This window comes from Siphateles boraxobius, unplaced genomic scaffold (genome assembly GCF_051911475.1).
Source record: "Siphateles boraxobius isolate OS27281-9 unplaced genomic scaffold, OSU_SipBor_1 160, whole genome shotgun sequence".
NCBI lineage: Eukaryota > Metazoa > Chordata > Actinopteri > Cypriniformes > Leuciscidae > Siphateles > Siphateles boraxobius.
In genome coordinates this window covers 567,811-581,061 of record NW_027508767.1, presented here as the reverse complement: position 1 = coordinate 581,061, position 13,251 = coordinate 567,811, and the positions used below count along the sequence as shown (strand labels likewise).

The 13,251-nt window shown below is 45.0% G+C and overlaps 1 protein-coding gene across 5 annotated transcripts in view; it reads right to left on the bottom strand.

The window, feature by feature from the left end:
• The window catches only part of ip6k1 (inositol hexakisphosphate kinase 1), a 94,307-nt gene that overhangs the window by 13,712 nt on the left and 67,344 nt on the right, over nucleotides 1–13,251 (bottom strand). For all 5 annotated transcript variants that reach the window (XM_077231972.1, XM_077231969.1, XM_077231973.1 and 2 more), the window contains one exon: nucleotides 7,345–7,549. In XM_077231972.1, the coding sequence (XP_077088087.1) occupies nucleotides 7,345–7,549 (205 nt within the window). The remainder of the gene's footprint in view (nucleotides 1–7,344; nucleotides 7,550–13,251) is intronic.

Below are 13,251 nucleotides of genomic sequence, written 5' to 3'. Positions count from 1 at the left end.
ATATTTATATTTGGTCCTTAAGCGCTTTGGTTTCGATGACCAGGTAATTAGATGTTAGAACTCCCTATACTCCTCTCCTACGGCTAGAATTAAAATAAATGGGGACTTATCCAAAACAATATTTCTTGAAAGGGGATGTCGACAGGGATGCCCCCTCAGTCCCACTCTATTCGCCCTCTTCATAGAGCCTCTGGCGCAGACAATCAGAGATGATAAGGATATAACGGGGGTATTGATAGGAGACACACAACATAAGATATGTGCATATGCAGACGACATACTCGTGACACTAACCAATCCTAATGTAAGTTTGCCCAAATTATTATCTCTCCTTAAAGAATTTGGTTCATATTCCGGCTATAAATTAAATCTGCATTAAACTCAAACGCTTACTTTCAACTACAAACCACAAGAAAACATTTATAAAATCTGTCAATTTAAATGGAAAGGTAATACTATTAAATATTTAGGGGTACAAATACCTAAAGAGGTCTCTGCCATTTATAACCACAATTACATTCCTATAACAGCTGACATTAAAGCAAACGTAAACTGTTGGTCATTACTACCAATGAACATGCATAACCGAATAGATGCTATAAAGATGAATATATTACCCAGGCTGCTTTTTCTTTTTCAATCATTGCCTGTAGAAATGCCTCTCAAACAATTCAGTGGAATGGAATAGAATTATCTCATCTTTTATTTGGGGAAAACAAAAACCAAGGATTAGATTTCAAACATTACAACTCCCCAAGGACAAAGGTGGTATGGCTCTACCGTGCTTGGAAGATTGTTATAGAGTAGCACAGTTACGTTCTCTGGTTTGTTGGTGTGACCCTGAGTGTGATGCCAAATGGAAGGACTTAGAGCAAAGTCAAATAAGCATACCTCTTCAGTCTATACTGGGTGAAAAAACTCTCCTGAAGAAACATCTGAACAAACTAACTACCGGTAATTGGATGACAGCCCCTTTTAATGTCTGGCACAAACTACTTACAAAAAAGGAATTTGAAAGAAATACACAAATATTACGTTGGGTGGAATATGATACAGAATTTGCACCAGCTAGTCTGGACAGTAGATTTAAGCAATGGACTAATTCAGGTATCACTTCGTACTGTATAATATCCTCCACTGACGGTTTGGATGCCTTTAAAAAACTCATAGATACATACTATTTAGGGAAGGAAGATTTCTTCAGATACCTTCAATTGAGACACCACTTTGATAAACATATTAAAACTACTGGAGAGAAGGGAACAGACCTGATTAGAATATTCATCAATGCATATAAGGGTAATACTAGCAGAAAACTGATTTCCAAGTTATATTCATATTTACAGTTGGACAGGGGACTCTCAACAATGTATGTAAAAATGAGGTGGGAAAAAGAAGCTAGCATAAAGATAAGTGGGGATGACTGGTTGAATATATGCAGAACACAATCTACCACCTCTAGCTCAGGTCTGTGGAGGGAATTCACTTGGAAAAACACTTTAAGACTCTTACAGAAAAAAAAAATCTTAAAAAATTCTTTATGACCCCCAATATAAAAAAGTCACAGAGCAATAATCCTGAACATGGTCAGTGTTGGAGAGTGTGTGGTAATATGTCGGCTGGTCATTATCATATCTTTTGGGAGTGTCCTATTATTTCTTTGTATTGGGTAGGGGTGGTGACGGCATTTAGGTCAATAATCGTCTCAGAGCTTGAGTTTAATTTCAGCGTTATGCATTTAGGAAATCTACCAAAAGGACTGAGAAAGGCAGATAGATATTTGTTACAAATACTTTTAGCAGGTAGCAAGAAAACAATAACTAGGAAATGGCTAAGTAAAGAATCCCCGACAATTGCTGAATGGATAGAAATAGTTCGGGAAATTTATGTTATGGATCATTTGACTTTCTCTCTGAGACATGCCAGGAGTAAATGTGAAGCATATTGGGGAAAATGGATATCTTATCTGAATACAAAGTGAGTTGTATATGTCTTGTTTTTGTTTTGTTTTTTTGTTTTTTTCTCTCCCTGTTTTACATGAGGTTGAGCATTTCTGTTAATCTATGACGTATTTGCCTGATATTCCTTGGTCTGTCTGTCTGTTTTATTTTTTTGTAAAAAAAGTTAAAAAAAAAGTTTAAAAAAAAGTTTAAACTAAATTATAAAATGTTTGAATATTTACTGCAATTTCAACTTCTATTTTTTAAACGTTTTTTTCATGACTAAAATTAACATTTTATCAGATAAAAATTGACAAAATAAATATATGACATGAAGAAATATTGGCTAAATTTAAAGAATATTATGACTATACAATAATAATAGTTTTATTTACAGAACAACAGTAAAATTACAATACTAATGTTTATGAGTGTCTTAATTTCTTGTATTTTGCTTGTATTTTGTGTGGAAAACCACAGAGACCTTAAAGCTACTAATTTCACAACAGACTTATAAACAATTCTCATTAGAGGTGGGCTTTGTTTTCAGCGCGTTTACTGTGAACCGAGATGCATGTAAAGAACACTCTGAAACATGTAATACATCAGACTATATATGTACATTATTAATACATATATTAATATGTATTAATATAATACATATTATATGTATATATAATATGAGCCGATTTAATAACCACATTAACGCATCCATTTATGGTTAGAAGTTTTCAGCCAGCCAGTATCAGATTGGCTCTTGTTCCACACACACACAGAGAGCTGCTGTTGGAAGATCCATAAACACATCCATGCATGAATTAGAGACATTTAAATGTACTTGAAAACCCATGGATTCCTGAAATTTCATACGTCTCATGTTGTAAAATACAGAAAGCGTCTCGGGTTACGTATGTAACCCTTGTTCCCTGAGAAAGGGAACGAGACACTGCGTCGGTGACGACAATAGGGGAACGCCCTTCAGCGTAGCACGTCTGAATTTATGAATGAAACCGAATCCAATCCTATTGGCGTTGCGTGATGACGTAGTGTGTGACGGCATAAGCGGATGTGTACAAAAGCACGCCGGCACACAGAAAATGTCAGCTTTTGCTATGAAGCAAGTGCTCCAAGCAGGGTGAGGTGTGGCGAACCGACGCAGTGTCTCGTTCCCTTTCTCAGGGAACAAGGGTTACATACGTAACCCGAGAGGTTCCCTTTCGAGGGAACTCGAACTGCGTCGGTGACGACACTAGGGGAACGAGATACCCACTATGCCACAACGAACCCCGCTCATCCTAGTGTGAAGCTGTCTTCAGGCACAACTTAGGACAAAAGCACTCGTGCACCGGGTGTAGAGGGAAGGTCCAGACTGTAAAACCTCATGAATGTGTGCGGAGTGGCCCAGCCAGCCGCCTCACATATGTCATGTATGGAAACCCCTGAAAGGAGGGCTCTAGAGGACGCCATGCCTCTGGTGGAGTGAGCCCTCACGGCCATAGGTGAAGGCAAATTGCGCACCTGATAGGCCAGGGAAATAGTCTGAACGATCCAGTTGCTGATGGTCTGCTTAGAGGCGGGAAGCCCCTTCTTGGGAGACCCAAAACACACCAGCAACTGGTCCGACTTCCGCCATGAGGAGGACTTCTGGATGTAATACTGAAGTGCTCTGACAGGGCAGAGCAGATGAAGTCTCTCCTCATCCGCCGTCACATGAGGCGGAGGATGAAATGCCTGCAGAACCAAAGGCCGTGCCACATTAGATGGCACCTTGGGCAAATAGCCAGGCCTGGGGTGAAGGATGGCCTTAATGTTGCCGGGAGCAAACTCCAAGCACTCATTGGAAATAGAGAGCGCCTGGAGATCTCCTACCCTCCTCAGAGAAGTAATAGCCAACAAAAAGACCACCTTAAATGAAAGGTTCTTGGCCTCAGCCGACTCCAATGGTTCGAAAGGGGCCTCGGCCAGCCCTTCGAGCACCACTGCCAGGTCCCAAGAGGGAACCCTGGTGAGAGTCGCAGGTCTCATCCTCCAGGCTCCACGGAGGAAACGTACGACCAGGTGATGCCTCCCCAGAGGACCATCACTCAGAGGAGCGTGGAAAGCCGCAATGGCAGCCACATAAACCTTGAGTGTGGACGGGGTAAGCCCGGCAGAAAAGCGGTCTTGGAGAAACTCCAGTACAGAAGCCACTGGGCAGTTAACTGGGTCCAAATCACGCTCTCTGCACCAAATGGAAAATACATTCCACTTAAGGCCGTATAACTTCCTCGTGGAGGGAGCTCTGGAAGTGAGTATAGTTTCAACTACCTATGCTGACAGGCCGGCTTCTAGGTACTGTGCCCCCTCAGGGGCCAGACCCACAGTTTCCACAGCTCGGGCCGAGGGTGGAGAACTGAGCCCCCCGCCTGAGACAACAGGTCCCTCCTCAGAGGGATCTGCCATGGCGGGCCTGCCAGAAGCAAGATGATGTCCGAGAACCATACTCAGGCCGGCCAAAACGGGGCTACTAATAGTAGGCTGACTCCGTCCTGACGGACCCTCTCCAGAACTGCTGGGAGCAGAGTGATTGGGGGAAAGGCGTACAGACGCAGCCTCTGCCACGTCTGCACAATGGCATCCAACCCCAGCGGGGCTGGATGTGTGAGGGAGAACCACAGTGGACAGTGTGTCGTCTCTCAAGACGCAAATAGGTCCACTTCCACTGGGCCAAACCTCTCGCATATTAACTCCACCACCTCGGGGTGGAGTCTCCAATCCCCGGGCCTCAGCCCCTGCCTCGACAGTATGTCTGCTCCCTGGTTCTGGTCCCCCGGGACATACATCGCCCTGAGAGACGACAGTCTCCGCTGGGACCACAGGAGGATCTGATGCGCCAGTCTGCACAGAGGGCGCGACCTCAGACCCCCCTGATGATTTAAGTAAGATACCACGACATATCGTCGGATCTTACTAGGATATGGCGACCATGGAGGTCTGGCAGAAAGCTCCTCAGAGCCCGGAACACCGTTAACATTTCTAGGCAATTTATGTACCAAGAGGAATGTTGGTCCTGCCAGAGACCTCTCGTAAAACGGCCGTCCATGACCGCGCCCCAGCCCGTGAGGGAGGCGTCTGTCGAAATAGATATCCGGTGACACAACGCTCCCAGCCTGGGACCCTGGGACAAGAACCAAGGCTTCTTCCAAATTGATAGGGAACGAAGGCATCTGCGCGTAACCCTTATCAAGCGGAATGGATTTCCCCTCGGGGAAAACCCCTTGGCTCTTAACCACCACTGCAGGGCTCTCATGTGCAGCAGGCCAGAAGGTATCACGCTGGACGCTGCTGCCATTAGACCCAACACTCTCTGAAAGTGTTTGACAGTGACGGCCTGGCCTAGCTTTATCCTGGACACTGAGGTCAGGATAGACTCGATCCGAGCAGGAGACAATTGTGCCTGCATCGTGACTGAGTCCCACACCACTCCCAGGAACGTGGTTCTCTGGGCTGGTGTCAACACGCTCTTCTTCGTGTTGAGTCTCAACCCCAGGCTCTGGATGTGGGCGAGGACGACATCTCGATGCCGAATCGCCAACTCTCTCGACTGTGCCAGTATTAACCAGTCGTCGATGTAATTGAGCACCCTGATGCCCTCGAGCCTCAGGGGTGCTAGAGCTGCATCCATACACTTGGTAAAGGTGCGAGGGGAGAGTGCTAGGCCGAACGGAAGAACCCGACATTGGTAAGCTTCGCCCCCGAAAAACAAAACCTTAGGAACCTCCTGTGAGATGGAAAGATGGAGATGTGGAAGTAGGCGTCTTTTAGATCTATCGTGACAAACCAATCCTCGGATTGGATTTGACTCACGATAATGGGAATAGTGAGCATTTTGAACCTGAATCTCCTTAGAGACCGATTCAGATGCCTCAGATCTAAAATTGGACGCAACCCTCCATCCTTCTTTGGAACTATGAAGTACCGGCTGTAGAACCCGGACTCTCTGACTAGTGGGGGAACACGCTCTATGGCCCCTTTTTCTAGCAGCGAGTTGACTTCCTGTCCCAACACCAGACCCTGCTCTGGGCGCACTAACGTCCAGACCACCCCGTTGAATTTTGGTGGGCGGACCTGGAACTGTAGTCTGTACCCAATTTCCACAGTGCGCAGGACCCATGGAGAAATATTCTTGAGGTTTTGCCATGCCTCTGCGAAATTCACCAAGGGAACCAGCCCCTCGGGGCTGGTGTCCAGTGTTTTGTGCGACATGGCTTGGAGGGCAGCGCCGGTGTCTTAAGGGACGATGCAAGATCGGGTGAAAGGTAACTGGCTAGAGCTTCCTCAACCCGAGGCATCGTCCCATAACGGTTCTCTCTAACCCCCATAATGTCACTATAGTTCAACATCGGGGGGTTAGACAGGCGCGCTGAAAAGGGCCTGTTCCAGGATTTACACAACTCGTTGTGTAAATCCGGGAAGAACGGTAGAGACCGGCGTGGAGGATGTGCGCGGTGCTGCAGGAAGCGCTCGTCGAGTTTACTTCTGACTCGCTCTTCCTGCCTCTCCTGTGGCCAACTAATATGCAGTTTAGTCACAGCCCGTGTCACCACCTCCAAAAGCTCATTATAACTGGGCGCAGTTTGTGTGTGTGTGTGTGCTTCATGCAGATCCCCCTCCACGACGCTGAGCACATCTAATTCCTCAGAATCAGACAGCTGCAGCACTGGGTCTGCATCCCGAACGGGAGAACCCACGGAGCGGGATAGGGGAATCTGAGCTTTCAGATGAGGATTGGGAAAGTGCCTCGGCAGTCCCGATCCCCTCTGAAAGCTCCCTTTGCGAACCCCACGATCTAAGCCACCGCATCGCCTCGGCAGATGCGGGACCTGAACCGCGGGGAGCGCGCATCTGGCCATCCTCAGAAAATAAAGCCAGACGGGAACGCAGCACTCTCATAGAAAGAGAATCACAGTGGCCACAAGCAGCCCCCTCGAGAGCTGCTTGGGCGTGCTGCATTCCTAAACAAGCCACACACATCTCGTGTGTGTCCCCAGCCGTGATAAAGCGAGGGCACGGGAACACACAATTTTTAAACTGCTCACTCATTCTCACAATAAATCAGAACTGAGACAAACAACACCAAATAGGACAAACTGATTTCACCACAACACAGAGCGCTTGCTGAATAGCAAAAAGCTGACATTTTCTGTGTGCCGGCGTGCTTTTGTACACATCCGCTTATGCCGTCACACGCTACGTCATCACGCAACGCCAATAGGATTGGATTCGGTTTCATTCATAAATTCAGACGTGCTACGCTGAAGGGCGTTCCCCTAGTGTCGTCACCGACGCAGTTCGAGTTCCCTCGAAAGGGAACTGTATAAATATGTCCTCCCTGAAGCTGTGTGTGTGGTGTCGGCAGGCTCACCTGTCGGTGCCGTCGCTGTCGTGCGCGGGCCGGTCCTCTTTAATCTCGCTGCTGGAGCGGTGGAGGCTGCGGCGCGAGTGTTTCCGGCGAGGCTGATCTCTATCCGACAGCTCCTCGTGATCCAGACCCTCGCTCTCTTCATACGGGTACGCCACCAGATTAATGTAGCCGTCAGAGTCGCCCTCGAAACACACCAGCACCACACCTGGACAACACAGCACTCACAGGTCAAAATACTGACAGCTGGAAGAACATGATGACTGTGTGACATGGTTTGGACTGAATTATTGTTTCAGAGGTGATTCTCCATTAATAAACACTTGCTAATCTATTAAAGCTCCAGTCGGCAAGTCAGCAGATTGAGTGGACTTAGGCAAAATTTTGAATGTTTACAACTCTCATGCCCCTCCCCCACTATCAACGAATACCATCCCACCGAGTTCGTGGCTTCGTGCTCGTCAGTGCCAGTGCACCAGATTTTCTGTGAACGCGCCCATCTCATCAGCATCCATCAACACCATGAAGTATTTTGTTATTGTTGTTTTGTCATTTTGGAGTAGATTGTTACGAAATGGATTACCCACCAATTAAACGTAAATAAACACCATCGTCTGTCTGAAACGCTATTATTTCTGTATGTGGCAGACATGGTCATTGTACATTTTTCTACTGCTTATATATCAGAGCTAGTAAGATAGCACATACAATAACAGTAGCTTTACTACTGTTCTTACTCTCGTAAGAAAGAGAGTAGCATTGATTTTTCCTAAAAGCCGAACTTTATCCCTTCATCTGGACATGTTTATCCACCTAACGTTACATTCACACGGATTTCAGTGCAAACAAACGAACCTGCCCAACAAGTGCTAACGTTAGCTATCCATACCAACACATTAGGGCAAACATACTTAGATTACTAACATAACACTAAGAAATAAAGGTACTGGTTGATAAAGCACAATTACCTGTGGAATTACTATAACACTAAGAAATAAAGTAACTGGTTGATAAAACACAATTACCTGTGGAGAAGAAATGTTGCAAGCTCTGCATCCAGCTTGAACCCAATTAAATCACGTACATCTCTCCACCTTTCAAATGCCGATCCGATGTTGATCCTGGTTTATTTACGCACTTTCTTTCTTTACTTCTTTATTTTCAGCAGGTTTTCTCTTTTTCTGTGTTATTTTTGACCTCCTAGCTCTTGAGGTTAACCGAGGAATTGGAATCTTTTCCGCCATCACTCTTCATTACTGCGCGAACTTCAGGCGTGTGCATGTGATTGTAACGTGCGCGAGGGGTGGCGTGTGCACGACCTGTGATTGACAGTCAGATCTCACACCCCGCTGTGCTGATTGGACCCGATGATCCGGGACGGATGGATTTTTCCAAAACAAATAACACACTCCAGGTGGAGTTAGAAGCTCGGTCTTTTTTCTAAAACCACTTTATTTATGTTGTTCTGTCGGATTATAGTGTCGATTTCACTGAATATGATCAAAAAATTGTTGCAGACGGGAGCTTTAAGGGGAAATGCACAACAACCAAAAGAGGACACAAGTCCACAAGTCCAAAGCCACAGTCATGCAATTTTATGACAAATCAACACGCAATTACTGTTATATTTAATATCGCAAATTTCCGGTTCATAAGATCACACTTGTCACTTCAGGCAGCTAAAATGTTCATTTACAGTATGGTTCTGTCTCACGTCACTTACTGTCTTACAATCTGGTCACAGGCAAATAAAACAACACTAAAATCTTTAGAGTCACTTTACAAACAGACAAATAAAATTCTGGATAAAAAACCATCAAGATATCAATGTGCCATTTTACAAAAGCATAAGCTTTTAGGTTGGGAAAATGTCATCAAGTATTCAAATCTTTGTCTGTTATACAAAATCATCCATGGTCCGTCATCTCCTCCACAGTTTGTAAACATCAGGAACACCACACAGAGAGTAACACAAGGGTCGGTCCGAGGAGACTGTGTTGTTCCTCTGCGGAAAAGTGCTTTTAGTTAGAGTGCCTTTTCAGTGACAGCCGCACAGGAGTGGAACTCTATCCCTCAGAACATCAGAGAACTCACTACATACACTCTGTTCAAAAAACATCTAAAAAACTGGTTCATAACACATCAGATATGTCAGCATTAATAAGAATAGGTAATCCTCCCTCAACCCAACTGTGCTGTGTCAATGTGTAGTATATCTTTACATTAGTATCAATTTTAACAATGTCTATTATAGCAAACGTGCACACTGTATTTATCAAGATTGAAGAATTATATCTGTCTTATTGTTTTTTAAATTTGTATTGTTCATTGTAATCTTTTTATTGTTGTTTTAATTAGGTAGACAATGTTAAGATCTGTCCAGGGATAAAAGATGAAAAAAAGCCTTTTGGCTAATTATGGTGCATTTACAGCAATGTCAATTAATGTACACTGTCCCTGTCAAATAAATTAATATAAAAAAAAAAAAAAACTTTCTGGATTGAACAATATTTGAATGCGGGACTGAATCGGAAAATGTGATGATTGACAGTATTTACCATAGCATTGGACGAGACGAAGATCTTTGCATCATGTCTTGGAGTGTAAATGCAAACTAATAAACCCGACTCTTGTTTTATGTAAAGTCAAGTCACCTTCATCAAAGCAGCTTTACAGGGATAAACTGTAAAATAATGATTCAATGATGCAAACAGAGTTCAACTGCTATAAATCAGCTCTAAAAGACATATTATTATAGTCATTATAAACTCATTTCGAGATGGCAAGTAGGGCATCTCATGTCAATCAGGTGAAACCACAAATCTCAATCTTGTTCATTTGTGACCTAAAGCTACCACAAGCAACAAACATTTTCACACTATAAAAGCAGAAATAGGGTTGAAAGAGCAATACTTGTGGATACGAGTACTGTAATGTTCAACCACAAATATCTTCTGCATATTCATGTGTTCATAAACCCTAACCCTAAAGCATAAATAAAATAAAAGAAAAGAAATTGTATGTACATCATAACAATAATGCTGTTAATAGCTGTTTAATCCAGATCAGGGGGTGCACTGTAAAAAAAAAAATTCTAATTTTACAGAAAATAACTGCTGAACTACAGAAAATTATTCTTTAATTTTAAATTATACTCAAAACACTGTAAAATTACAAATAATATCTCTAAAATAAAAATTCAGCTGTTATTTTAGGTATTGTGACATTAATGACAAATTACAGTAATTCACATTTTTTATACAGAAAATTGATTGTATTTTTCATACAGTATTTTTTCTGTTTTCTTAAATCACATAAAAATATATGTAAAATTACAAATATAATCTGTAATTTAACAGAAACAAAACAGTTAAATGATAAAATGGTCAAATGACTGTCAGCTCCCCAAAAAACGTCTCAGGTTACGTATGTAACCCTGGTTCCCTGAGAGGGAACGAGACGCTGCGTTGAGACGCGGTGGGAACTCTCTGCGTGATTGCGTCGTGAAGCACGTGTATAATCAGTCCAATGGAAGAGCTAGACGTCATAGGCGGGTGACGTCATAGACCAGGAAGCTATAAAGCACACCTGAAAACAGACCCCGACAGCTCTGAAAAAGCCTGAAGCAAGTCGATCAGGGCATGCAGGAAGTATGCCAGGAAAACGCAGCGTCTCGTTCCCTCTCAGGGAACCAGGGTTACATACGTAACCTGAGACGTTCCCTTTCAAGGGAACTCGAGCTGCGTTGAGATGCGGTGGGAACCCTATACCCACTACGCCATAAAGACAAATGCCCGTTCTGTTTGAAGTCCTTGCGCACACTAAGAAGCAAGCAACCTAGCCCCAGGAGTGGAGAGGTGTAAGTCATAAAATCTGACAATGTATGTGGTGAGGACCAGCCTGCCGCATTACAAATGTCTTGAAGGGGAACACCCGAAATTAAAGCCTAGAGGCAGCCATACTCCTGTAGAATGGGCCTGAACAGCCATAGGTGAAGGCTGTCCGGCCACTTCATAAGCAAGTGAGATAGCCTCAACTACCCACTTGCTCATCATCTGTTTAGATGCCGGGCAACCTATCTTAGGTGACCCGAAGCAGACAAATAAATGTTCTGATATACGCCACTGAGCAGCTCTGTGGACATACGCATCCAAAGCCCGGACAGGGTAGTAACAGATTACGTTTTTCCTGATCTGGGGTATTAAAGGTGGAGGACAGAAGGCCTGCTGCACAAATGACCCGCACATTTAGTAGGGACCTAGAAATACAACCCGACCTGGGGTGAAGAAATACTATCACCATAGCAGGTGCAAATCCAAGTACGTGTAGGCCTCAGCCTCATGTACCACGGAGAAGACGAAATTAAGGATCTCTCCTCAGAGATAACCCAGTAAAGAAACATTCATACAGAAATCAAGTACTGTACCAACAGGGCAGAAACACGATTCAGAAGGCGTTCTCTGCACAGGCAGAGAACAGCATATTTAGTCTTCTCGTGGAGGAAGCTATAGACTGGAGTATGGTCTCCACGACCTCGGTCGAGAGACCTGAATCTATGAGCTGGGCCCCCTCAGAGGCTGAGCCCACAGTATCCACAACTCCAGAGCTCCCAGGAGCAAAGATATCGGAAAAAGCGTATAGGTGTAGCGGCAACCACACCTATTACATCACATCCAGTCCAAGCGGAGCTGGATGCGTGAGGGAGAACAGCAAGGGCAATGCATTGTACTTGTGATGCGAAAGGTCGACTTGTAGTTTGACCGAAGTTCTCCCTAAGAAGCTCCACCACCTCGGGGTGAAGCCTCCATTCCCCGGGCCACAGCCCCTGCCTCAACACGATATCTGCTCTTATATACGAGACAATCAGTGTGTTGTCCGGACCCTTCGCCGAGCAACCACTCATGATTGCCCCCGACTTGTGAGGGACGCATCCGTCGATAGCATTATGCGTCGACAAGAAGCCCCCAAACACTGGGCCTGGGCGAGGAACCAAGGTTCTTCCACATGACCGAGGCACAAAGGCATAGCCGCGTGACCTTGATCATGCGAAAACAGATTTACCCTCTGAGAAAACCCCTTGGTCCTGAGCCACCACAGCAGGGGTCTCATGTACAGAAGGCCAAAAGTAACTACGTTGGAAGCAACTGCCATGAGCCCCAGCCAAAGACCTTTCACCGAGCGGCCACCCATGACCGCCCCCCATTCTGTGAGGGAAGCATCCGTCGATAGCGTGACGCGTCGACAAGAAGCCCCCAGCACTGGGCACTGGGCGAGGAACCAAGGTTTCTTCCACATGACCGAGGCACGAAGGCATAGCCGCGTGACCTTGATCATGTGAAAACGGATTTCCCCTCGGAGAAAACCCCTTGGTCCTGAGCCACCACTGCAGGGGTCTCGTGTACAGAAGGCCAAAAGTAACTACGTTGGACGCAACTACCATGAGCCCCAACAGTCTCAGAGACTGTTTTGGAGTGAGTGACTGACCTAGTTTTACATTCTTTACGGCTGTGAGAATTGCAGAAATACGTGCAGGAGACAGACGTGCTTGCATTGTTGTCGAATCCCATAATACACCTAGAAAAGTGGTCCTCTGAGCAGGGAGGAGTACACTCTTTTTGGTGTTGAGCCCCAACCCCATCCCCCTTATGTGGGACAGAACGACATCTCGATGTTGAACTGCCAAAAGCTCGGACTGAGCTAAAATCAACCAATCGTCTATATAATTTAATACGCGAATGCCCAGGAATCTCAGAGGAGCCAGAGCTGCATCCACGCATATTGTAAAAGGTGCGAGGGATAACCTAGGCCGAAAGGAAGAACCCGATACTGGTAGGCTTCGCCCCTGAAAGCAAACCTCAGGAATCTCCTGTGATGAGGATGGATAGATAAGTAAGCATCCTTTAAGTCTAT